Here is a 27,520-nt window from a genome sequence, read left to right as displayed (position 1 = left end):
AGTCTGAATTGGTTGGTACTGGAACAACTGCTTTAGCTAACAAGGCACTTGATCATTTTCCCCCCACATAAATATGCTGTTTGGCAGTGATTATTTTCAATTAGGTTTCCCAAATTCCCTGCTTCTTCCTTAAAAACTTTTTTTGGGGGGAAGAAATCTAATATGCTTGGCATATTAACTTTACTATCTTTAGATAATGAGAAATGTGCTGAAACACTATTTGCCACATTCTCTTTCAAAAATACAAGTGTGTTAATTATAACCTCCAAAAAAGGCAAGGAGGCCTTCATGCTTTTGCCCTTACACTTTCATCCATTTAGAATACACTGTCCTCTCCTTCCATGCTCACTGATTTGGAATCCTTTAGTGGGTTTTTTTTTGTTTTGTTTTGTTTTGTTTTGTGTTTTGGAGACAGGGTTTACCTGTCTCCCAGGCTGGAGCGCAGTGGTGGAACTTGGCTCACTGAAACCTCCATCTCCTGGGTTCAAGCCATTCTCCTGCCTCAGCTTCCAGAGTAGCTGGGATTACAGGTGCACACCACTACGCCTGAATAATTTTTGCTTTTTCTTTTTTTTTTGAGACGGAGTCTTGCTCTGTCACCCAGGCTGGAGTGCAGTGGTGCAAGCTCGGCTCACTGTAACCTCCGCCTTCCGGGTTCAAGCAATTCTCTGCTTCAGCCTGCCGAGTAGCTGGGATTACAGATGCCCGCCACCACTCCCAGCTAGTATTTGCATTTTTAGTAGAGACGGGGTTTCAACACGTTGTCCAGGCTGGTCTCGAACTGCTGACCTCAGGTGCTTCGCCCACCTCGATATCCCAAAGTGCTAGGACAGGCCTAGTTTTTGTTTTGAGCCTGTTTCAAACGCTGCCAGAAGCCTGAGGTCCTCTTACCTTTCCACGACATTCCCACTCCCTAGCCCCCTGCAATTTTGCATCTTCCCTGTGGCCCTGAGGTATTCTGATTTTTGTCTTAAATCTTAATCCCAACACAAAAAAGCAGGGCAGCAGAAATGATTCCTAATCTTTATACACCCCGAAGTTTTTTGTTGTTTTTTAATCAAAAGCTCAAGAAACATTTGCACGAGTTACTGACAGAGAAGCAGCTTCAACGCTTTAAAAATGAAACAGAAAGCAGAGGAAAATGTTAAACTGAACTCTATCAGTTTATTAACATTCGAGCAAGGTCTCCGTTCTGGTGAACTGCGTGGCGTTCTTACCGCGTTACCCATCTTTGTTTTTTGCATTCAAGCGTCTAGCAATAAATAGCTGCTCACTGGATTCACATCGCTGGCACGTGCCAAGCGCCTAATCATTGCTCACTAGATTGGAGGCTACTTAGGAGAGGAAATTAAAACAAAAGGCAGTATTGATCATATTCAGCAATGTTTCGTTCATTTGCTTTGGAAGTGGGGTCTGGGGGATGGCCAATCACTTCCAAATTTATAACGTTGCTTCCTGGAAGAAAATTGGAGTTTGGCGGTTTTTAGGATTACATTCCTAACTCCGCCAAGTCCGGGATAGAATAATGCTGGATTCCTCATAGACTGAGTATTTCATGTGTATAGACCCAGGTCCTGGCCGTGCATCAGGCACACTGTAGGTGTTGAAAATGCACCTGAGGAATCCTGATTTGCGCGGGACTGTGTATTCCGAGCACAATCCAGCGTTAAAAACCAAAGACGGATGAACAAACCGTTCACAAGCGACTCCGACTATATTTAGAAACTAGATTTGACCCCCTGGCTGCAGGGTCCTCTTTACTAACACACCTCAGGGAAAGTGCCTAGAAATAGTGAAAGCGGCCGGGGGCGGTGACCTACACCTGTAATCCCAGCACTTTGGGAGGCCGAGGTGGGCAGATCACCTGAAGTCAGGAGTTCGAGACCAACCTGGCCAACATGGTGAAACCCCCATCTCTACTAAAAATACAAAAAATTAGCCTGGCGTGGTGGGCAGGCGCCTATAATCCCAGCTACTCGGGAGGTTGAGGCAGGAGAATCGCTTGAAACCGGGAGCCGGAGGTTGCAGTGAGCCGAGACCACGCCATTGCACTCCAGCCTGCTAGAAACAGTGAAAGCGTGTTGGCTCTCGTTTCATGAAGACCAACATGAGGATCACCTCCACAACGACACGAAGTGACTTAGAAGCGAAGGAACAAAGTGCGCGGCTCGGGTAGGCTAAGTCTTGTAGAAACAACAGGAAAAGTAAAACGTGGTGTGGAAAGGGTTAAAACTAGCGCCAGGCGGAATATAAAGCTCTAGGTACCTTAAAAAAAAAAAAAAAAACCACGTGGACACACCTGTTTGGCTCCTGTCGCGCTCCGTAGAATGAATTCCCTGGGCCTCGATGGGTTACGCCCCCGTAGAGGAGCACTACGCGAAGCTGCCCGCGTAGCGCCTGTTGCGCTCGCCAAGGACAGGCCCGACAGAGATAGAAAACTCGCAGTACTCTTGCCTCAGAACCGCCTCAATCCGGAAACAGAAACTTCCCAGGCCCGGCACCGCCGGAGCCACCTCTTTCGACGGTGAGAGTGCACATGCGCACAGGGGCCCTGAAAAGGCCCTTAAATACCGTCATGCGGGCGCTTGCGGCCTTTTTCCCTGCCGCCGCCGAGTGGTGCGGAGGCGGAGGCTTGGGGTAAGTAGAGAGCGGCAGCAGAGGTTGTGTTGGTTGTGATTGGTGGCCCGGTGTGTTCCTACTGGGATTGTTGACGAATATCTGGCTCTCTAGTAAGTCAATGCTTTTGTATTTCAGTGCATTCAAGATTTCGCTTCACCCGTAACCCACCGCCATGGCCGAGGAAGGGTGAGCCCAGGGGCTGGGGTTGGAGTTGGGGTCGGGGTGCGGCTGAGGCGTGGGCCGAGAGCTGGCGGAGCAGGGCTGGGTCAGGTGGGTCGCCGTAAACTGGCGTGTTGTACACCTAGGTCTTTGCTGAGTGCTAGGCCTTACGCGGTGTGAGCCTTTAAATGATTGTTCTGATGTGGTGTCGCGTTTCAGCATTGCTGCTGGAGGTGTAATGGACGTTAATACTGCTTTACAAGAGGTGCTGAAGACCGCCCTCATCCACGATGGCCTAGCACGTGGAATTCGCGAAGCTGCCAAAGCCTTAGACAAGTACGTGTATCAATCTCATACTGTGGGTTCTTGCAACCGGAACAAAACTGCCACCCAAGGGAAGAAGGCATGGAGTTCATGGTGTTAGCGCAAAAGTTCTGAATGGCATCCAACCTACAGGAAACCTAGGAAAAGGTATCAGAACTCAGTTCTATAAAGCCCACTTCAAATGTGTGGGTTGCTGTTTGCAATGGGAATAAGTACTCAAAACTACAGTGTTTGAATGATGACTTAAGTTGTCGGATACCCCTTCACTCCTTTTATGAGTGAAAATCAGAGTCTGACAAACCTGTAGGTTGTGGGGCTAATCAGTTTTATACTTACCTGGCTGATTGATTAGATGGAGAGACACGTTACAATTGGCAGTTTGTAAAACAAGCATTAAGTTAATGAAACGTCAAGGTCAGGTTTCAGAAGCATTTGGTCTTAGATGAATTTAGTCGTATAATGGGAGATTTATTTGAATCTGGGATGTTTTAATGTAATTGGATGGATCGAGTTATGTGTTTTTTAGGGTGATTGCATTGATAAAGCAGCCTACTCTTGAGTTGAATTTATATGCAGTTTTAGGGTTTTACGGGACAAGTTCGTTTTCTTGTAATCTGGCCAGTTCAGTCCGAGGGAAACTGCATTCTCTGATGTATTCAGTAGGTCCTAGTAATATCCTTTGTAATATTTGTACCTTGGCAATGTTAAATGGCGTTTAATGAATAGTTGTCAATGTCACGGCTTTTTTTTTTTCTCTCTTTTTTGAGATGATCAGCTCTGTCGCCCAGGCTGGAGTGCAGGGGCACTATCTCATTGCAACCTCTTCCTATCAGGTCCAAGCGATTCTCCTGCCTCAGCCTCCCAAGTAGCTGGAATTAGAGGCACATGCCACCAGGCCTGCTAGTTTTTCTACTTTGAGTAGAAATGAGGTTTCACTATGTTGGTTGGCCAGGCTGGTCTCGAACTCCTGGCCTCAGGTGATCTCCTTTGGCTTCTTTGGCTTCCCAGAGTGCTGGGGTGCAGGCATGAGCCATAGCGCCTGACCTAATGTCACAACTCTTAATCATCTGGAAGTTTATTTCACTTTTTTTTTTTTTTTTTTTTTTGGAGAGAGGGTCTTCGCCTGGGGTGGGGGGCGACGGTGCCCTCTTAGCTCACTGCAATCTCTGCCACCCAGGTTCAAGCAAATCTTTTGCCTCAGCCTTCTGAATAGCTGGGATTACAGGCCCCTGCCACTACGGCCGGCTAATATTTGTATTTTTAGTAGAGACCTGGTTTCGGAATGTTGGGCTGGTCTCTTAACCTCAGGTGATCTGTCTGCCTCAGCCTCCCAAAGTGCTGGAATTAGAGGTGTGAGCCATCGAGCCCAGCCTTTCACATGTTTCTGTAGATACAAAGCTGGCTTACAAGAAAGTTACCACAGTTGGGTTTTGGCCACAAGATTTAAAAATTACTTATACAAATTCACTGTGTCAGGGAAAGAAGTTTTACTAAAAACCAGTGTTACTGTAGGTTAAGTGAATGTGTATATGCTGTGTAGCAGAGTCATCAGACCTAAACAGTTTTGTACACGATTTGCTGCTTATGTTTTGCCAGTGTTAGTAAAGATAACCCTCCTAAAAATGCAAGAGTGATGGATTTAGATCTGAGTTTCATTTTAATTGTAATTTGAATTTTAGTTTCGTTTTCATTGTAATTTGAATTTCAGGCGCCAAGCCCATCTTTGTGTGCTTGCATCCAACTGTGATGAGCCTATGTATGTCAAGTTGGTGGAGGCCCTTTGTGCTGAACACCAGATCAACCTAATTAAGGTAAGGCTGCTAAGGATTGTGTTGGGACTAATGTGATCCACAGTGATGCTTGTATACCAGGGTAAATTTTGTGAAGTCTCAAGCTGTTTGATTGTGCAGCTGTAAAGATTACGTGGACCTGTTATTGGCCATTTTAAAGGTCATTCTTGGGCAGCTGTAAAGATTACGTGGACCTGTTATTGGCCATTTTAAAGGTCATTCTAGGTAGAAGCATTTTATAGGTAGAGATGTTTTATAGCTGCAGAATTGAATGCTAATTTTGACCTTGGGATACAACAAAGATTAGTAGCAGGCTTATAGGCGATCTTTATGCTTGCTGTACATGATGACAACTGGCTCCCTCTACTGAACTGCTGTGAGGAAACTGCCATGTCACCCTTCTGACTACAGCCACCTTTTGGGTTTAATTTATTTTTGGTAGTGTTAATGTCTGTTAATGTGATGTTTTGTTTAACTTTCTCCCAACAGGTTGATGACAACAAGAAACTAGGGGAATGGGTAGGCCTCTGTAAAATTGACAGAGAGGGGAAGCCCCGGAAAGTGGTTGGTTGCAGTTGTGTAGTAGTTAAGGTAAGTCACTATTTGAGGGATAAAGGTTTTGCTGGTTAACTGTGTATGACTTTGTATTGAAATAAGTTGAGGATCTTACAAAGGAAAATGGACTGATCAGTTTTAAAGCATCTTCTGCATTTCATGAAGAAATAGAAGCTATAATAAAGCCAGCCAATGAATCTGCCTACCTGATTGTGTTTGTGTAGGCATACTTTGAAAACTGGCAATAGTAAAGCCATGTTACGAGCCTTAAGGACATTGAAGTCGTTAAGGTCCCTGAAAATGGCTATAACACATCACAATGATGGGAGACATTTCTGTAAGAATTGATACTAAGAACTTGTTGAAATTCCGAAGCGTTAACAAATTTTTTTTTTTAGGACTATGGCAAGGAGTCTCAGGCCAAGGATGTCATCGAAGAGTACTTCAAATGCAAGAAATGAAGAAATAAATTATTTGGCTCACATTCCTCATGTCTGACTTTTTATTTGGGGCAGTAAAACAAGGTCCCCGGTTAGCAACATAAAATCTAATTACTATAGATTAACTGGAAACGTGATAATCCATATTTAACCTTTCCTGGGCTCTAGATGAAAGTCTCCCCAAACAGTGACTGTGTCAAACCTGGACAGCCCTAGTAAAAACAGGTGTGCCATGAGGTATTGGTGGTGGCCAGGGATGGGCATTTATCCCCCACTAGACCAGCCTAGAATCTGGAGAGAGGGCGTGTGCTGTAGATTAAAATCTATGGCATGACAGTGAGTGGCATGCTGGGCAGGTTAGCAGAAAGTACAAAGTTGGGCAGGATCAAGTTTTGGCTATGGGACAAGTCTGATAACCAGGAACGTTTGTGGACATTCCTTTGACAATTTTTTTGAGAGAGTTTCACTTTTCTTGCCCAGGCTGGAGTACAATGGTGCAATCTTAATAACTTGCAACCTTTGCCTCCTGGGTTCAAGTTATTCTCATGCCTCAACCTCCCAAGCAGCTGGGATTACAGATGTTTGGCAGCTCTTTTTTTGTATTTTTAGTAGACTGGTTTCACTGTATTGGCCAGGCTGGGCTCAAACTCCTGAACTGAGGTGATCACCTACTTTGGCCTCCCAAAGTACAGGGATTACGGTTGTGAGCCACCTGACCACATTGTGCAGCACAGGAGGTGCTTAAATACACCCCAGTCCCCAGGAACCTCTGCCCCAAGAGAAGCCATGACTGATAAAGTGGTATATTGCAAATTTGGATGAGTGTACAGTTTTTCTTGGCATTGTATATCACAGGCTTAAGACTAGCAATCTGCCAGAGTAGGGTGTCCTGTACTAGTGTGGTAGTCATCTGTAACATGGCTAACGCTGGTTGACCTCAGCAGTTAGTGATATATTGGGTGGCCTCATGGAAAGCAAGGAGCAGAGCTAAATTTTCTGAAGTTTATAGGTAAACTCATGATGGTACAATCTTTGACTACCTGCTAACATTGAAATTGTCAACCTCATGTACTGACTTTCCTGAGGAAAGATCACTTTGAATTGTTTCCTTGTATCACCAACCTGTTTAGACATTTTTGAGTGCCTGTTGCATATAGCACTGTTAGGGCTGTTAAATATGTTTAATTGGAATGGAAGGCAGATGAAGTGGCCTTTGGTAGAGATGGGTTTTCACTATATTGCCCAGGCTGATAATTTTTGTTTTGGTGTTTGTGTCTGCTGTCAGCTCAGCTGCAAAACAGAATGTTACCTCCCAAGGTTTTTTTTTCTTGAGGCAGAATTTCATTCTTGTCGTCCAGGCTGGAGTGCAATGACGCAATCTTGAGCCATTGCTGCCTCTATTTGGGTTCAAGTGATTCTGCTTCAGTCTCTAGGTGGGATTACAGGCACGTGCCACCGTACTCAGCTAGTTTTTGTATTTTTAGTAGAGATGGGGTTTCACCATGTTGGCCAGGCTGGTCTGGAACTCCTGACCTTAAGTGGTGGATTGGCCTCCCAAAGTGCTGGGGTTATAGGTGTGAGTTACTGTACCTGCCCCCAAATCTAACCTTAAACTCTACCTTTCCTTTACTGTTGCTCTGTGTTGGCTCCTCCAAGTCATTAAAATGTTTCCATTCTCAGACTTCTGTTGTCCTCACCAGAGACTGATCGTGTGCTTGCCAGCAGCCTCCGGTCAAATGCAATGGCTTGATCACATCCTTTTCCTGACCTCCAGGATTTTGTTTTAAATACTACGTTGCCATTTTGGCCTTTACCACATTTCAGATCTTTCTCTTCCTCTCCCTGTGCTTTCAATTATAATAGTTTCCAGAGTTCAGGCTGGCATCAGTTTGCCTTTCTGCAGCCTTTCTGGGCCATTCTCCCACTCCCACAGCTTCCCCTGATTCCCAAGTCTTTTGCTTTCTTTGATCACTCTAAGCTGTACCAGACAATTTCCCCAGGAACACCCACTTGCACCTCAAATTTTGCAAGCCTTGAAGTGAACATTATCATCACTAACATGTTTTTGTTAGAGAAATAGAAAGCTAACTGTGGTATGTACCGGACTGCATCCATTATCGCCTGTTATTGCCTACCACCTTCCCAAGCCAAAGGCCTTGGCATCCTCAACTCCTACCTGTGCTTTAAAGGTCTTACTATTATCAGTCTCATCCAGATGACTCATTCAAGACATGAGTCACTTAAATTATTCATCCACACTTCTGAGTTGTAGCCATTGAAAAGTGATCATGTTCATCTCTTGATAACTTTGGTTTGTTCTGTTTGAAGTACGTCTACTTTTCTCCACCTGGATATCTCCTACTCATTCTTCAAAACTCAGTGTAAATGTAACGTCAGCTTTAGAGTGTGATTTGCCTGTGTAGCTTACGTGGGATTCACTGAGGAGCCCACTGAAGCAAAAGTGCGTGGGCAGAAGCAGATGTCATTTTTTTAATGGGGGAAAATGGTTTTATGACACCAGTTGCTGTGTGTGCTCAGAATCTTGTTGAGGACATCCCTCATGGACTCAAAAGGAGAGCTGTTTGAGCCAAGCACTTGATGTTTTTTCGCATCCACGGACAATGAGACGTGAATCCCTGTGTACTTTGGCTATAAGAGCCTTCAAGTGAAATACTCCATTTTCTTTCTGTTCCTAGCTATTTTTTTAATTTTTTGCCTCATTCTGATTTTATTAAAGTGTATTCTGTATTTCTGATAAACTACTGTAAATGCTTTAAAAAATGAGAGCATCTACAGAGAAATTTTAAAAAGGCTGTTTTATGTATTAGACTGCTATTATAAACAAGTAATGTTGGTCTTTAACTGGATTGTCGAGGCAACACAAGCATTACATAGACAGGGCTTATAAACCCTAGAAAAGTGTGGAAACATCTACTAGTCTTACTGAGGACTAATCTAGACCTTAATGGAGTTTGAATTTCTTTTTTTAAATGAGTTATTTTTTAAGAGTTGTGTTCAAGGACTGTTAAGCACAAGTACTTATAAGACGAAGGAAGAGAATATGCAGTCAGGGAATAAGGTCCCAGCTATCACCACTCCAGGACAAGGATGGGACAGGCTGATGGCTGAGAAGGGTACATTACTGTCTTCCCAGCAGGCATTTTCAGAAAGGTCAATCCACATGCTAGAACGACTTCAACAGTAAGTCCCAGCAAGAGTGAAAGAGATGGCCTAGTTAAGGAGGTGACCTGGGGAGAGGCCCCCAGTGTGACTCACTGCTGGTGGCTTGGGATATAGAAATATTGACATAGCAGAATGCTCAGAAGGACTGGGACCAAGCCGACCCGAGGCTAAAATAAATCGTGAGTTCTTTTTTGAAAACATGGTTTGACACTTCAAATATAACAGTACATCTCAATTCAAATTGCTTTATTGTAAGTGAGATGTTTTGGCCAGCTTTTTTTCCCCCAGAGTTTAAAGATTGTAATCTTAGTCTGTTGGTAAATTGTATTCAAATCTAGCTTTTGCTTGGAAAGGCTTACAAACCAGGGAGGAGGATGAATCTTCCTCCTAAGGATTCTTCACCTACATTGACGGACAATTTTCTAAGCTCTTCCTTACTTTATGTGAAATATTCCTAGAGAGTATTTTTTCTCCTGTTTTCCTCCTCCTTTTTCTTCCATTCTTTTTCCTTTCTTCTTTTTTTTTTTTTCCTAAATGTTCAGTGACTGTCTTCATCACCACACTGTTAATTTGGTTTTCACAGTATTTTAGTTTTTGGAAGGAAATGTGCCAGAGAAGAGACAGAATTGTCTTTTTGTTGTATTTTTCCATCTCTTTTGGGTTTGTTTTTAAAATATGGATTAATCAAACTGAGTGACAATGGTTGTGAAGATAGAGAACCTGGTGATCCTCCTGAGGCCCTGTCAATCAATGAGGTTCTATTTGCCTTTCATTTTTTGATGATAAAGGGAGAGAAAATTGTAAAGCATCAATTCAGAATGCTTTAGAAAACATTTATTAGGCCAATTTCAAATAAAAGAATAGGCATAGCTATAAGTATTCATCACAGAGCTACAATACTTCTCTGTGTTGATGCAGGAGAATTGAATGAAATGTACATTTACATAATGGGATATTAGGATGCCTCTGAAATGGACAGTATGGAAGGGCATTTGTTAATATACATGTTTTGAAAATAAGTATTCAAAATGTACAATAGGATAGTATTTTGTAAAAAAAAAAAAAAAAAAAAATTGTAAAAGAATATAAAGGGGCTGGGCGCAGTGGCTCATGACAGTAATCCCAGCACTTTGGTAGGCTGAGGCAGGTGGGTCACTTGAGGTCAGGTGTTCGAGACCAGCCTGGCTAACATGGTGAAACCCCATCTCTACCAAAAATACAAAAATCAGCCGGGTGTGGTGGCAGGCGCCTGTAGTCCCAGCTACTCAGGAGGCTGAGGCAGGAGAATCACTTGAACCCAGGAGACAGAGTTTGCAGTAAGCCCAGATTGTGCCACTGCACTCCAGCCTGGGTGGCAGAGTGGTTCAGTTTCAAAAAAAAAAAAAAAAAAAAAAAGGAATATAAAGGTATATGCTCCAGAGAAGACAGGTTGGAAGGATATAGATTAAGGTGTTAATGTTTCTAGAAAGGTTTCCCATTTGCTTGTTGTTTTTTTTTCCTCTAATCAACATCTATTGCTTTTGAAGTAAAATATTTCTTACTAATTTTTTTTTTTTTTTTTTTTTTTTTTTGAGACAGAGTTTCGCTCTTGTTACCCAGGCTGGAGTGCAATGGCGCGATCTCGGCTCACCGCAACCTCCGCCTCCTGGGCTCAGGCAATTCTCCTGCCTCAACCTCCTGAGTAGCTAGGATTACAGGCACGTGCCACCATGCCCAGCTAATTTTTTGTATTTTTAGTAGAGACGGGGTTTCACCATGTTGACCAGGATGGTCTCGATCTCTTGACCTCGTGATCCACCCTCCTCGGCCTCCCAAAGTGCTGGGATTACAGGCTTGAGCCACCGCGCCCGGCCGCCTAATTTTTAATTTTTAAAGGAACGTTTACATGGAAGAAACCCAAGTGGGCCCTGAGCAAGTCAAGTGCCAAGAAAACATTTTAAATTAAAGAGATGAAATAATGATACAGTATATTCTTGGGGTTAATTTTGAGTGCCATTAATATAATAATCGTTTAAAAAAATTATGTTTTGTGAATCAAGTGAATTTATACTTGTCTACACTTGGCACTTGTTAAAAACAAAACTGCTTAAAACGAATGAATTCATGCCGAGCCAGCAGAGGGCAGTAAGAAACTGATGCCAGCTAAGGGACAGGTCAGTGAAAACAGGAAGACAAGGTAAGAAGCAGGGACTATAGCAGGTTCACCCTAGGAATAGATTCTTATCCCATTCTCTCAAGATTTTGAGAATTCTATTTGTAGGAATAGAAATTACAGGATATTGTTGAGCTTAGTTTACTACTTCTGGTTGCATTTATTTGCTTTTTGTTACCCATCGTTTGGATTGAGTTTAATAAAAGCCTCCAATAATAATAATAATAATACCTAATTAGCTTTGCTCTTAGACCACTTACATTTAAACTATTTAAATACTAAAGGACATTGTCAGTTTCTAACTCATATAACATTATTTCAATTAGTTGTAATTTTAAGTAGTTTAATGAAGTTTTATAAGTAAAATGATTATCTTATTAATGATTGCAATATCAATTGAATTCTGTAACCACCAGTGGACACTGGCTGTTTTTTATTTTTCTTCCAAGGTTACTAATTTTGCTCAATTACAATATATGTGTATGAAATAAAAATCAGAAATTATAAAAATTTAAACCGTTGATTTGCAATGTTTTCTCCACGATTTTGAGGATATGCCTAGAACTACCTGAAAAACAAATTTCCAGAGAAGTCCTATTCTGGAAAATGGGCATAATTTGGAGATTATCCAGGCAAGATGTATATTTTGGAGATTAAATTCTCCACACCGTAGCTCCATGGAAGCATTACCTGTGTTCTGAGCCATTATCTCCTGTGCCTAGGACAGTGCGTGGTGTGATAGGCACTCAGCTATTTCACTTGTTTGTTTGTGGGTTTTCTTTTCAGGCTTAAACTCTTCAGCCTTTTTTTTCACTCTATTTTTTAAGGTTTCTTTTCCTCTGTTAACGAAAGTAGGTCTTTCAGGTTGGGCTTCTTTGAGATGAGTGTGGTGCCAAGCTGTCTCAACTTCCTTTCTCTCCAGCTCCACTCTAGGGAGCAGGGCAGAGAAACATATCCTATCATAATATGGAGTACATGGTTCTAAGAGCTGAAAAAATAAGTTTAAAAGCCATTGTGAGACCTGGGAACAGTAAAAAGCATGTGAATTCAGGGAAACTATTTTTACATTGCAATAATTTCTTTTTGAAGCTTATTTATTGAGACATATGCCAACAGCACAGAATTATACGAGTGATGTGAATTAAACCTTATACAAATGTAGTATTTGTCTTTTTATTTTTCCTTCTCTCAGCTACCCCCCACTAAAATTTACAAACGGGTATAAAAATCCTGTTTGTACCTGGTTGGCTTGTTAGAGAAATACTGAGTCAAAGGTCGGTGATATTTCACAGTGCTGCCCCCGGGTTAAAAGAAGCAAAATGCACATAAAAAATAAATGTGAGATCCATAAGGGGAAAATAAAATATTAGCATTCAAAATGCTACAAATTAAAAATCCTGCCTTCTCTCATAGATTTGATGCTGGATAAACATGATGAATTCTAGGGGTCAGCAGATGTTTTGCTAAATGGGTACATGTTGTGTCTTGCAGGGAGGTACTTAGCCACACAAGGGTCATAACGTGATGCAGCTATACCACTCTTTCAGGAGGGAATACATATATAATTTAAGAAGAAATTAAAACCTTTTCTACATTTCCTCACAAGCTGCATTTTTTTTTTTCTTTGAGACGGAGTTTTCCTCTTTTTGCCCAGGCTGGAGTGCACTGGCACGATCTTAGCTCACAACCTCCGCCTCCTGGGTTCAAGTGATTTTCCTCCCTCACCCTCCCAAGTAGCTGGGATTCCAGGTATGCACCACCCTGCCCAGCTAATTTTGTATTTTTAGTAGAGATGGGATTTCTTCATGTTGGTCAGGCTGGTATCGAACTCCCAACCTCAAAATATCTAACAGATTTATTGTATATCATTTCCTTTTCACATACAACTCTGAATTCTGCTTTTGCACTTTAGTGTTGTTCACATTATGTTATCATTTTCATTAAACTTTCTAGAGTCTTCACATGATAGAAATTTGGAATATAGTGTTTTAAAAAGGATAATTTTATTTCAAAATGCAGCTTGTGGCCAGACGGGGTGGCTCATGCCTGCAATCCCAGTACTTTGCGGGGCTGAGGCGGGCAGAGGTTGCAGCGAGAAGTGATCAGCCACTGCACTGCAGCCTGAGCAACAGAGTGAGACTCCATCTCAAAAAAAAAAAAAAAAAAAAAAAAGCAAGCAGTATTTCTTGGTGGTGGGGAGGAGGTGATGGGAAAAAGAGGCAGAGAAAGCAAGGGAGAGATGGAGAGATAGGGAGACGGAAAGAGAGAAAAATGACCAGGTCACTATAAACTAGTATAGAGGATTCCTGTTCTGTTTTGTTTTCCCACGCTGGTTATTTTCTCACGTTAAAAAATGAAAACAAAATGCCAGCATTCACTTTTGATTTTGGAAATTAAGCTTGATGCAATCATTAGTTGAAAATAAATGTAAATAAACTGAATATTATCTGACCAATTCCACTTTCGTTGCATTGGATAGAACTCAGTAGTTGTTTTCTCTGGAGATCACAAAAAGACTCAAGTGAAATAGCATTTTATTGAAGTGAAAAGAACTTATAATAACTGCCAGTTCACACATTTGTACTTGTGCTGAAAATCTTTCTTAAGGCAGCAAATAAAATGTTTCCCTACCTGTGCACTTTAAGTCTATTCTACGAAGACATTCAAATTTGAAAATTAACAGCTAGTTTGGGTGAGAGATGCAAACTTCTGTTTAAGAAAAACAGTATATTTAATAATATTTATATTGCCTTACGTAAATTGGAAAACAACCAAATAATATATATATGTATATATAATTTTATTTATTTATTTTGAGATGGTGTCTCTCTCTGTCACCCAGGCTGGAGTGCAGTGGCATGGTCTCAGCTCACTGCAGCCTCTGCCTTCTGGATTCAAGCAATTCTCAGGCCTCAGCCTCCTGAGTGGCTGGATTACAGGCATGAGCCACCACGTCCAGCTAATTTTTGTATTTTTAGTAGAGACAGGATTTCACCATGTTGGTCAGGCTGGTCTCAAACTCCTGACCTCTGGTGATCCACCCATCTTGGCCTCCCAAAGTGCTGAAATTACAGGCGTGAGCCACTGCACCCGGCCCCAACATATAAATAATATTTAAACAATAATAAAACTCAGTAGAATTCAGTGGGAGAGAATGTAAACTGTCTCCTTTTAACCTTGTTCTGTGATTCCAGAATTCTATAGATTCTTTGATTTCTACTTCAATGACTTGATAACAAGAGTTAAATCATTGTACAAATAAATAATGGGAATTTATTTTATAATAACATCTTGTTATCATCTGTGATTCCCAAATTGCTTCGTTTTTCATTTTAGCCTTGAAGAGAGTCTACCATGGTGGAGGGACTCTTACATAATACAAGGGTCTATTTAAGACTAACCATTTAGAGTAAAACAAAAAGGTATATATTATATTTATCATGATGATCATATCTCAAAGTTAGCTTATTGTTAAATGATGCAAAATTTAGAGAATTAAAGCAAACTATTATAGTACTCTTCCTAATGACATAAGTGATCTTCTTTAGTACTGTCACCAAAAGTAAATCAATATTAATGGCTTGTGGTAAGTTATTTTCCTGAGTGTCAGCCGCCGCCTTATCTCTATTATCATTATTGGTTTTGTTATTTTCTAGAAGTAATTATATGGCCTGACCAAAATGTGACCTTCCTATTTTCTTTCCTGTATTTCTGAAGGAGATGCTTTCTCTTGCCTCTAGAGAAATTAAGCCTGATGTGACATTTTTCCACTGCAGACTCTACTGAAATTGGAGCCTGAGTTTTTTTTGTTTTTTATTTTTTTCTTGAGACGGAGTTTCACTCTGCCATCCAGGCTGGAGTGCAGCGGTACAATCTTGGCTCAGTGCAGCCTCCACCTCCTAGGTTCAAGTGATTCTCTTGCCTCAGCCTCCCAAGTAGCTGGGACTACAGGCACACACCACCATGCTCAGCTAATTTTGTTTGTTGTTGTTGTTGTTTTTTTTTTTTTTTGAGACAGAGTTTCGCTCTTGTTGCCCAGGCTGAAGTGCAATGGCGCGATCTCGGCTCACCGCAACCTCCGCCTCCTGGGTTTAGGCAATTCTCCTGCCTCAGCCTCCTGAGTAGCTGGGACTACAGGCACGCGCCACCATGCCCAGCTAATTTTTTGTATTTTTAGTAGAGACGGGGTTTCACCGTGTTGACCAGGATGGTCTCGATCTCTTGACCTCGTGATCCACCCACCTCGGCCTCCCAAAGTGCTGGGATTACAGGCGTGAGCCACCGCGCCCGGCCTTGTTTGTATTTTTAATAAAGACAGGATTTGACCAGGTTGGTCTCAAACTCCTGACCTCAGGTGAGCCGCCTGCCTTGGCCTTCCAAAGTGCTGGGATTGCAGGTGTGAGCCACTGTGCCTGGCCGAGTCTGAGTTTTTAAGATGGAAGAGACATGAGAAATGGTCTAGTTTGATTCCCTCATTTTCTAAATGAGAAGATAGAACCCCAAGTTCCAGGACATGACCCAAGAAGCCTTTGAACATTTGGGTAAACTGACTGATCATAGGATTTGCCTTTTTGTCAAATATTAGAATACTCTTTAATATATGTGGAAGGATTATATTTTATAAATTGGTCGGTAGCTTCCACAAGAGACATGTAGAGATTTGGAAGAAAGCTGTTTATACAAAGCTAAAACTCAAATGTACAGTCTTCCATAAGCCGTTCATTTGCAGTGCTTTGCACTTTGAGTTTTGCTGTGCAAAAACTGCAATATTTTCTTGATCTCTACTTAGTCCATATTATCCAGACCAACAACAGTGGTTTGGCATGGTGAAGACTCCTGAAAGAGAGAGCTAGCTACAACACTGAGTCTTCAGCAGGGGAACAACACAGGCGAATTAATAGGGCCAAGGAGACATCTTTAAAGACAAGGGAAGAGAAGGGAGCTATTTGTCCAGAACATAGTGATTTGAAGAAAACCAGTCTGGAAGTATATGATGAGGGTATATTTTATAAAAAAATTACAGCTAGCTGCTTTGCCTTGCCATGAAAGAAACAAATAAGAATTAATTTTTAGAAGTGGTTATAATATCTTTAAATGTGGAGTGTTGCTACCTAGAGTTGATTGTAAGGGGAATTGGAATTTTTTTTTTTTTTTTTTTGACTTTTAAATATAATACTGGGTTAAGCACACATTCTTCTGAGACCTGTCGGCGGAATGCTGCTGTTTGTAATTGGAAGAGAGAATGCTCTCTTTAACAAGTCAGCCTAAGACACAGATTGTCATCCTCAACTAGAATGGAATTCCTATTCACAAAACCTGGGGAACATGATCCCATTAATGCCCAATAGATTTATAGCAAGAATAAGAGCAAAAGAAAATCTATGTAGTTTTGAAGACATGGACTTCTCTAGTAGATATGTTTTCAGATTCTAAGAATTAGAGGTAAAATTTTTTTTAAGTTTTTTTTAAAAATTATTTTATTATTTGTATCTGCTTTGGTGAAATTCCAAAATAAGACAGTAATTTCTATTGTTTTGGTTGTTGGGAACTTTTGCCTTCCTCCTACTTTCTGTGAGTATTCTAAATGTGGGATTGTTGGTGATAAATCAATTTCCTGAGAACACTTTAGTTAATATTAAAACTTAATATATATGTTTTTTAGGTTTAAATTTTTTTATGTTTACATTGTAAAAAATAAATGACTGAAATTTAGGTAATATGAGGAGAGTAATAGTCTGAAAAATGAGGTAAAGTATCAATTTAATGTTTGGATAAAGACTAAAATTTCTTTAGAATAACTTTTATTTAAAGACATATCAAATTTAAAACATTATTATGACATTGTCAATTTGAATAAGATTGGTTTTTAATCTATGTTAGAAAAAATTTATAAAAAGGGGCCAACAGTCTCTAGTTTGTGGTTTTATCCAATTTGACTTTTCATTTTTTTTAGGGTAATTTCATTACATTCTATTCAGCTAACAGGAGATGGCAGCATTACTTCAGTCGTTCAAAAAGACAATCCCTTCTAAAAAGAGAAGGTTGGGAGCTGACGGAGAGTAGAGATTTAGCAGCAGGTGCTACAATGTACATAGAACAGAGGAATGTATGTTTCCTATGTAGGATACATAGGAAACAAATGTGAAATAAAACTGTTTAATGCCTCTGAATGCTGCAGATTTTTACGCATATTTTCCAGTGTAATAGGCCTTTCCCTTGTAAAAGTGAAATGGGTCAGATGTTGAGATTTTTATGGCATTTACAAAGCTGTGCATGCATAACAAAGAGCTTGGCTCTACAGCTGTAGGATTTTTAATCTCTATTTTTTAAATGAAGTAGTAATTTTTTAAGAACACTAGACACTCTTCTTTATTTCTTCTTAAATTTCTAAGCAGATATTAATAATAGTATGGAACTTGGGTCTCAGGTCAAAAAATACATATATGATCCAAACTATTAATATCTGTTACAATTATTAATGCAGGAGATAAAATATTAGATTGGGAAATCTACGGGCCTCAAGGCCTCAGCTCCTTTTTCATGTCTAATTTGATACCTCTCTTTGAGGAAGCAACTTCTAAGGAATACAGATCTGTAATGTGAAAACTGGATATATTTTCCTGACTTTTAAAATATATCTGTAAATAAATTTACTTTTGTTTCTTTTGTAAAGAATTTGTAATAGTCTTTCTCAGGAAATCTAACCAGCTATTGGAAGAGTACTTGGAAAATCAAAAAGTTTTTTATTTTATTTTATTTTTTGAGACGGAGTCTTGCTCTTTTGCCAGGCTGGAGTGAGGTGGCACAATCTTGGCTCACTGCAACCTCCACCCTCCAGGTTCAAGTGATTCTCTGGTCCCAGCCTCCCGAGTAGCTGGGACTACAGGCACATGCCACCACGCCCAGATAATTTTTGTATTTTGTGTAGTGACGGGGTTTCACCATGTTGGCCAGGATGGTCTCGGTCTCCTGACCTCGTGATCCGCCCGCCTCAGCCTCCCAAAGTGTTGGGATTGCAGGCGTGAGCCATTGCGCCCAGCCAAAAAGTTTATTAACTTTTGGTAAAAGAAGAGAAAATGAAGTCCTAAGTAGAAGTTTTCTTGATGAAGATGTTAGATCTTTACCCTGGTTAAGGAAGAAAAGAATTAAAAAATTGTTTTAAATTGGAGATTTGCATTCAAGTTTTTATCTTCATTTTAAATTCTATATTCTTAGAAGCCTTGTTTAAAAGATATTTCCCCAAACCTTATTTTTAAAATATAGATTCCTGTTGCTCATTTTAACTAATGTCTGAGTTTTAATTTCCTCATATCTGCACATAATCTGCTTTAGGCTATGATTGCTTTTTTCCTCTTTTGAGAAAGCAACCTTTCCATATTGGCATAAATTTGACTTGTATGTACTACGCAGAACATTTTATTAATATGCTAACCGTTTTCCATTAAAATCCAAGGCTATCACATACATAAATATAGCTTTTATGGGTTCACCAGAGATCCAAACGTGAACCTGAAATTTAGCCTACCACTTGGCAGCTTATGTCACTGGCAGGGTTACTATATCAGAAATAATGACTTGAGTGTGAGTTTGAATAAATGAAAACCATAGATGTTTAATCATGACGCAGTCAGAGGTTTATCCAGGGCTCCATAAATACTGGGGAGGGCGTAACTGATCTTGAAACCTATTCTACTTTTCTCTTTCAATACATTCTGTCTTTTCATTAAGTAATTGTGAACAAAGACACTGGTACTAATTTTTATCCTCTTTGACATGCTAAGGGCTTTAAAATGTGATATTTGACAGAGTCTTGGTCTATTTGTAGGGCCAACCACTAAGCAAGCATCAGATTGGAGATTCTTATGGTGTTCATATTAAGGCCTTTGAAAAGTGATGACTCAGAGAGGTGAATAAAGGGGTTTTAAGATGTCTGTATCTCTCTCTCTCTCTCTCTCTCTCTCTCATTTTGTGGTTGGTCGACATGCACTGGCTTCATAGTCAGGGGAGCTTGGATGTGAATCCTGCTTTACCAGTTACTGATTGTGAGACAACAGAGAAGTGATTTCACTTGTATGAACCTCAACTGTTTTTTTCTCTAAAATAGGTTTGATCATACCTGTCATATAATGTTTTTGTGAGGATGAGATGATATGTATGAAGTGCTTTTGTCTAGTGTCTCAAACATAAGTGATGGTGGTTGTCATAATACAGAATGATCAGAACAAGTTTAGATGTATATAATATTTTTAAAGAATACTGTTTGATTACTTTTTCTTTGCAAAACCCTAACCTATATAAAGATAGTTTTAAGATCTGTTAAAACTCAAATATTCCCTATGGAATAGGTTATAACTTTTAGTTACACAGTGCTTGAGACAATATATTTGTGTAACCTTCTCTGAAAAGTTTTACAAATAGCTTTCATAGGCCATGGACTTTATTAGGGTCCCAGTCCTAAGGGGTCTATAGAAGCCTGTCTAAAGATTATTTAGAAAGATTATACAAAACCATTCGGTCCAATTGGTGTTTATGTCTGTTCTGACCCTTGATCTTGGCTTCAGCTCTCAACTGTGCTTTGTGCCCCTGGAGATGGCATGCTTGTTAAGCGCATTGGTTGTAGCCATTTAGAGCTGTTGCTGCTCTGAAGAGCACTGCCCAAACAGAACATTTATTTTTGCACACTATTTACTGAGTGTTTAACACAATGTTTCACTTTTTATTTATGTAGAACTCTTTGTCACCTAAGAAACAAAACGAGTTTAAATATTTCATTTAAATATTTCCAAAGTCTAGGCCTTCTGCCTTGGAAGTTCTTTGACGTTCAGTGCTTTGTGTTGTCTTTCAGTTACAATTCCGGTCTTTGAGCAATGAGGTCAGATAATCTTGTTCCTTGCTCTTTATTCTTCTTCCCCAGCCCTTTCTTATCTCTTCTGGGCCTTTGTTTGTACAGCCCAAATTAGCCTATAGATTGCATCTTTGGCACAGAGTTTCTCCAAGGTAGGGAACAAACTTCTTATTTGCTTTCCTCAATGGCTAATAAGATACTTTGTTCAAAAGTACTTACAATGAGGACATTAATATGATTGATGATCATATTTGCTGTGTTGGGGATGCCAAATACTATTTGCACTGCCAAATATGATTAAGCTGAAACAGGGGCTCTTCATTCTGGAAAGATGATAATTGAATACTGTGACAGAGATGATGAATAGTACAAATTGAAAAAACAGCCTTTTTCCCATTACTATTTAGGTTAATCCATCAAAGAATTAAAACAAAAAGCTCATTTACATATGGGATAGACAACACATTACTCCAAGAGATGATATGTGCTGAAAAGACAAAGATTTGAGTAAGTATAGAGGAAAAGTTGTACAATGAATAATCAAAGGAAGCTGCATATTTTGAATGTATCTCTATACTTCAAGGCCAATGTCAGCCACCGCCATCTTGGGATCTTTGCCAACATTGAGCCATCATACTGGACTGGTAGGACCCTGGCTTTGACTGTAGGGCTATTGTTATGCTTTCAGAAGTAATAGAGAATAGAATTGCAGCTTTAATTCTAAAATTATTTTGTCTTTGTCTCCATCACCCTTCGTCATCCTTACCTAATAAAACCCCTATCTTGGTTCATACGATACTTCTCATTTATTCCTGTACCACACACCTGAACATTATTGCAGAAAAGCACACAGCCAAGCCAACTTGTTTCCTCTGAGTGGATAAGGATGCAGGTAGAAGGATAGTTGTGGTGGCAGCAACTTAGGGAATGTTACTTTCTGATTGTTTCTATTTTCTCTCAGTGGAATAAGGAAGAAAGTTCATTAGCCAGAAAGAGGATGAGGGAGGAGGAGGTGGTGGAGCTTTGAGGTGAGAGGAGCATGACAGAGTAAATAGACAAAGCATGTGATCCTATATCCCCTTAAGCTGTAGTCCCCATTTCTTGATTCCTGTTTATACCAAAACTCCTCAAAAGAGTTGTCTGTTCTCCCTGTTGTTAGTTCCACTTCCAGTTGATCTTGAACTCACTTCAATAACGTATTTGCTGTCAACATTTCTCTGAAACTTGTCTTCTCAAGGTCACTGGGTATTTCCATGTTCCTAAATTTAATGGTTCATTCTCAGTCTTTTAACTTTCTTGACATCTCGGCAGCATTTGACAGTTGATCACTCCCTCCTCTTGAGAGACTTTCTTTACTTGTCTTCTAGAATCTTCTACCCTTCTGTTTTTTTCTGCTTCATTTGTTTCTCCTTCTCAGTCACAATACCAATTCCTCCCCCGTCTCTGTCCTAAATATTGCAAACTCAGGTTTCCTTCCTGGATCTATCTCTTCTTTTTTCTATCCACACTCACTCTCTTGGTGATTTTATCCTTCTTATGTGGAGGACTTCCAAATTTACATCTCCATTCCAGACCTTTCCCCCGATCTCCAGGTGCATGTACTTAACTGCTCACTTGACATTTCTACTTGGATGTTTAACAGGCTTCTTTAATCAAACTTCTGATCTTTCCTCAAAAAACTTATTCTACTCCTAATTCTTCCTTATTAATCTAAGGACAACTCTACCTTCTTTTTCTTTCTTTCTTTCTTTTTTTTTTTTTTTTTTGAGATGTAGTCTTGCTCTGTCACCTAGACTGGAGTGCAGTGGTGCTATCTCGGCTCACTGCAGCCTCCACCTCCCAGGTTCAAAAGATTCTCTTGCCTCAGCCTTCTGAGTAGCTGGGATTATAGGCACACACCACCATGCTCAGCTATTATTATTTTTTTGTATTTTTAGTAGAGACGGGGTTTCACCATATTGGCCAGGCTGGTCTCAAACTTCTGACCTCAGGTGATCCAACTGCAACAGTGTCCCAAAGTGCTGAGCTTACAGATGTGAGCCACCGTGCCAGGCCAACTCTACCTTCTTTTTTTTTTTTTTTAAATATTTTATTTCATTTTATTTTATTTTTTTTTTTTGAGACGGAGTTTCGCTCCTGTTACCCAGACTGGAGTGCAATGGCGCGATCTCGGCTCACCGCAACCTCCGCCTCCTGGGTTCAGGCAATTCCCCTGCCTCAGCCTCCTGAGTAGCTGGGATTACAGGCACGCGCCACCATGCCCAGCTAATTTTTTGTAGTTTTAGTAGAGACGGGGTTTCGCCATGTTGACCAGGATGGTCTTGATCTCTTGACCTCGTGATCCACCTGCCTCGGCCTCCCAAAGTGCTGGGATTACAGGCGTGAGCCACCGCGCCCGGCCCAACTCTACCTTCTTAATTGCTCGGGCCAAAAAATTTAGAGTCACTCCTGTATCCCTTCTTTCTCTTATACTCCATATTCATCTCTGTCAGTAAATTTCGTTGGCTTTGCCTTCAACATTCAGTCAACATGTGGTGATTTCTTACCACCGTTACTGCTTCCATTCTAGTCCAGATCCCTGTCATCTCTCCCCTGGATAACGGCAATAACTTTTTAATTCCTCTCCATCTTTGACCCTGACAGTCTATTCTCCCAAACAGCAGCCACAGGAATCTTTTGAAAACCTAAATTTGATTATTTTACTCCTCTCCTCAAATCCTCTAGTGGATCTCCATCTCATGCTGAGAAAAAGGCAGTTTTTATAGTCACCTACCAGGCCCTATATAATCTGACTGTTGCCTCTATAACTTTTCCCCTTTCCCCCCTCCTTCCCTCACTTTACTTAGCAATGCTGGCCTCCTTGCTAATCTTTGATAGTACCAACTGTATCCCACCTCAGAACCTCAGGACTTGCTGTCTCCTCTGCACAGAGTGGTCTTCCCCTGAGTTTCTGCATGTCTTACTCCTCCATACCCCACAGATTTCTGCTCAGATGACTCTTTATGAATGCATCCTCTTGATCATCTTGTTGAAAATAGCAGCCCCTCTTTGTGCTGACTCCTTTCTATTCTAGTAACTGTAGGGTTTATTCTCTGTAAGGTTTGTTGCCGAGTTTAAAATGAGGAAACTGAGTCCTGCATGAGAACGATTAGATGCCAATTTATTTGGCTCCCAGGAGAGGTTCTATGGTCCAGGGAAAGGGGGCCAGAGAAGTCTCGCCTGAGTCCTCTCAGGCGTCGGGTTATATAGGGAGGAGGGAAGGCGCTCTGATTGGCTGTGGAGAAACAGGACATGGACATGGCAAGCTGCTGCAGGTAGGTAGGCGGGATTTCCGGTGAGCAGGCTGGACCGGGCAATGCGCTATTGGGCAGGTTTTGGCGGGGCTTCTTTTAAATTTTGGCTGGGTTTTCCAGCAGCTGGCTAGGTGCTGAGTGCAGAGTTTAGTGTCAAGTGCAGATCCTGGTGCTGAGTGCAGAGGGGATTTCCAATGGCGGGCTAGGTGCCCAATGCAGAGTTTAGTGTTGAGTGCAGAGGTGGGCCTGGTGAAGCTAGATGCTGATTGGTACGTAAATTTCAGGCATGGAGAGGGATGGGCATATCCGAGCTCCTGGCGAGGCAACCAGCCTTACAGTAACGAACTATAGAAATGATTCCTGAAAGATTAGTCTTAAGGCTCCTTTCTTCCTTCCTCACTTTCATTCGTGCGTGTGTGTGTGTGAGACAGAGTCTTGCTCTGTTGCCCAGGCTGGAGTGCAGTGGTGTGATCACGGCTCACTGTAAACTCTGCCTCCCAGGTTCAAGTGATTCTCCTGCCTCAGCATTCTGAGTAGCTAGGATTACAGGCACGTGCCACCATGGCTGGCTAATTTTTGTACTTTTAGTAGAGGCGGGGTTTCACCATGTTGACCAGGCTGGTTTCCAACTCCTGACCTCAGGTGATCCATCCGCCTTGGCCTCCTAAAATGCTGGGATTACAGGCATGAGCCACTGCACCCAGCCTCCACTTTCTTTCTTAAGTTGTCTCGGTACCATTCATCACCATTGACACCATTGGACAAAGTATTTAAATTACTTACTTGTGTATTATATATCTTCCTCTGTTAAAACATAATTTTTATTTTTATAGATAGAGAGGTAAAGAAGGGCCTCCTAAAGAAGTGGCTCTTGAATTGAAATATCAACGAGGAGGAGAAATTAAATAGGCCCAGAGAAGATTCTTCCAGGCAAAGAGAAATACACATGTGTAGGCTTCCTTTTGTGGGAGGAAGCAGGGTGAAGAGAAAAAACTAGATAAGGCCTCACTCCCTCACACTGGACTCCTCCATGATGGCTGAAATTATGACCACCAGGAGCTCTCAGGCTCAGCTCATCACACTCAGAACCAGAAAGTAACTCAGCGTTAGTCTCTCCAGTCCTATGTTCAAAAACTCCAGAGAAGGACTTTGATGAGCCCTCTTGAGTTAAGAGACTAATTGGAGGAGTGAAGCAATAAGTCTGGTCCAGCTTGTGCCACTTCTTCATCTCTTAGACCGATCCCTGTGGCCAGGAAGGTGGAGGCTACAAAAAGATGGCAGCTACCCCTCAAGCTTCATGTTAAATGGTGGAAAGGTTACATTTCCCCCAAAAAAACCTGGGATGTAAGAATCAGGAGGCTGGAGACATATTCTTCAGGGAAGCAAGGAAGTGACATCATGCTGAAACTTGTGTAGAAAAGGCCTCCAAAGAAATTAAGAACAGTGATATTTCAGTTTGAATTTGATTTCTGCTGAGGGTAGTAAATACCCTGTACAAATTTCAGGGAAAGTTTTTGCATCAAAAGCTGGCTTAGACCAGGCCTGATGGCTCACACCTATAATTCCAGCGCTTTGGGAGGCCAGGGCAGGGGTACTGCTTGAGGCCAGGAGTTCTAGGCTTCTAGGCTGCACTTAGCTATGATCACACCACTGTACTCCAGCCTGGGCAAAGGAGCAAGATAATGTCTCTTAAAAAAAAAAAAAAAAAAAAAAACAACAAAAAAACGAATGTTAATAGGACCTGATGGAATTTGCAAAATGGGATGAGAAGGGGTTTGGAAGAAATCTTACAGGAGCAGTTGTTAAAAAATGTACAGTGATTGCAAATAGAAGTGGAAGTTGGAATTTTTCAGAGTTGGGGAAAGGTGATAGGCAGTCATCAGGAAAATGTGAAAATGTTAGCACCATGTTTTCCTTCAAAAATCTCAACATGAGGCCAGATGCAGTGGCTCATTCCTGTAATCCCAGCACTTTGGGAGACTGAGGCCAGTGGATCTCTGGAGCTCAAAAGTTTGAGACCAGCCTGGCCAACATGGTAAAACCCCATCTCTACAAAAAATGCAAAAAGTAGCTGGACGTAGTGGTGTGGACCTGTAGTCCCAGCTACTCAGGAGGCTGAGGTAGGAGGATTGCTTGAGCAATTAAGTGAGGTTGAGGCTGCAGTGAGCCATGATTGCACCACTGGACTCTAACCTGGGAGACAGATTGAGACCATGTCTGAAAAAAAACCCCAAAAAACTAAAAACAAAAAAAACCTCAACATTATCTCAGGCTTGTCCTTGGTATTATTTTTTCTTGCATCTCTAAATCCATTCTCCAACTTTGTGGGGAGACTGACCTGAATGAACTGCTCATGAGTATCTCTTGTGTTCTACCAGTTAGAGGCACTCTCAGGGTGGAAAGTGGGTGATGCCAGGGTATTTAGTTTCCAGCCTTCCTGCTGGTTCAACCTAGTCCTGTGGGACTGTAGGGCAGCCGCTATACTCTTCAAGGGTAGTAACAGCTTTTTTTTTTTTTGCTGTTGCTAGTCCTGGAATCCTATAGCATCCTACTGTATCTTCAAATCCTGCTTACTCTTTTTGTAAACAATTTTTTGGTTTAAATTTGTTTAATTATTCAGTTTAAATATTTCATTCATTTCCTGTTTGAACACAGATTGATATAAAAATACAGGATACTCTAAAGGAACAATTTGGGAAAGCTAAAGAAGCTAAAAGAGAATGTGATTTTGTACAAATTCTATAAAACAAACTTCAGGGACCAATCAGAGGAGACTGAGGTTCTAATGCAAAATGCCAGCAGAGAAGTGTGTACACTTACTGAAACTAGACATCTGCAAGTAGAGAATAAAGCAGGCTGGATTTCAAGTGGTCCAAATCCATGCTGACCTATGCTGATCATAAAGATGGAAAGATGAATTAGGATACATTTTTGGGGAAGTTTACACATGGATGATACCCTTTCTGCAAAATTAAGTTCCAGCCAGTCAAAGGCTCACAGAAAGGTGATGATAAGAAGTCACTTTTTCCATTTCCTTGGTATGTACACCCTCCAGACCCAAAAATCTCTTTCACTGTTACATTTATTTAGCAAGTGCTGTGATTATTGCATGATATTTATTTGTAAAGTAGGATTAACAAATGGGCCACCACTGGTTCACCTGTATCAGGAAATAGCTCTAAAGAGGAAGACATCTGTGGAGGATAAATGAGAGGACACTTAGGTGACCAGAGCAACCCAAAATAAACAGAAGGGGAAAAAAATAAACTTGAGATATCGCAGCATTTGGGAAACAATTTATATACCAACTCTGCGATGGTAGAGGAACTTTTGGGAGAAAAGTTGACATTCATCTATGATGAAGAGAGCAGGCTGGTTACTCAGGAAATCAATACAGTCTTTAAAGCATAGCATAGTTTTTTAAATAAGTGTGCATTAATCTTGCAGTTGTATTTGCAATGCTCATGGATCGAACATAAAGAAGAAATTATTGTAATGAGTTAACAGTACTGTACCTAGCAAAGGGCTTTGCATATTGAAAATGCAAGCATTAGTTGAATGAAAAATGATAATGAAAAATGAATGAATGAAAAATAATAATTTACTGGAAAATGAGAACTGACCATCAGCATATCAGTAAATTAGCACTTTTGTTCTCAGTGTAATGTTTTGCTTATTTAACTTATTGTTGTTTTAATTGGGTTCTATTAATTGATAATAGTATTTATTGGGCCTATTAATGTTATATGTTTAGCATCTGTTTACACTGCTGAAAGTTAATTGGTGTGAATTCAAACACCTTTTGAATCTATTGCTATAGGAATTACAGACACATCTATTAATTTGTTAATCATTAATATGCAGCCATTGGACATGTGTATGTTAATATGCAAATTCGATGCTCATATTCTCAAGTTATTACTTGTTTCTAATTTGGATCCTGAGTTTCCTTGGCTACGCTAACCTGGACAGAAGTGTAGACAACAGAGCAGTGAAAATCTGGTGCCTCTATTGGATGGACAAGTACCAGATGTAGCCCCAGATGGGGCATCTCTGCCATCTTCTTTGTATTTGTAAATCTGCGTATCAGAGAATTCCATTTTAGGTAGAATTATTAGAATTTTATCAATGCCTCTATAGTTGCCTTGAAAGTCAATTTT

General features: G+C 40.7%; 1 protein-coding gene and 3 non-coding genes across 4 annotated transcripts; all 4 read left to right on the top strand.

Annotated features, from left to right (window-relative positions):
• The first annotated feature begins 2,468 nt into the window (after positions 1-2,468).
• On the top strand, positions 2,469-5,931 carry RPS12 (ribosomal protein S12). The gene is made up of 6 exons (XM_032274745.1): positions 2,469-2,637; positions 2,755-2,805; positions 2,998-3,114; positions 4,811-4,913; positions 5,382-5,483; positions 5,846-5,931. The coding sequence occupies exons 2-6, from the start codon at positions 2,792-2,794 to the stop codon at positions 5,906-5,908; spliced, it is 399 nt and encodes a 132-aa protein (XP_032130636.1). The 5' UTR covers positions 2,469-2,637; positions 2,755-2,791; the 3' UTR covers positions 5,909-5,931.
• On the top strand, positions 3,332-3,403 carry LOC116549826. Its single transcript, XR_004268103.1, has one exon. It is a non-coding gene; the product is annotated as a small nucleolar RNA SNORD101 (small nucleolar RNA).
• Positions 5,229-5,304, top strand: LOC116549835. The gene has a single exon (XR_004268111.1). It is a non-coding gene; the product is annotated as a small nucleolar RNA SNORD100 (small nucleolar RNA).
• LOC116549834 lies at positions 5,630-5,759 on the top strand. Its single transcript, XR_004268110.1, has one exon. It is a non-coding gene; the product is annotated as a small nucleolar RNA SNORA33 (small nucleolar RNA).
• Positions 5,932-27,520: the final 21,589 nt, after the last annotated feature.

Source organism: Sapajus apella, unplaced genomic scaffold (genome assembly GCF_009761245.1).
Source record: "Sapajus apella isolate SASKATOON/1434 unplaced genomic scaffold, GSC_monkey_1.0 scaffold6, whole genome shotgun sequence".
NCBI classification, from domain to species: domain Eukaryota; kingdom Metazoa; phylum Chordata; class Mammalia; order Primates; family Cebidae; genus Sapajus; species Sapajus apella.
The sequence above is the reverse complement of the archived record's forward strand: the minus strand, read 5'-3'. Positions and strand labels throughout refer to the sequence as shown.

Coding starts and splice junctions, on each gene's coding strand:
- RPS12 (XM_032274745.1), top strand. Junction 4,914..5,381: donor ACCAGATCAACCTAATTAAG/GTAAGGCTGCTA, acceptor TTCTCCCAACAG/GTTGATGACAACAAGAAACT. Junction 5,484..5,845: donor GCAGTTGTGTAGTAGTTAAG/GTAAGTCACTAT, acceptor TTTTTTTTTTAG/GACTATGGCAAGGAGTCTCA.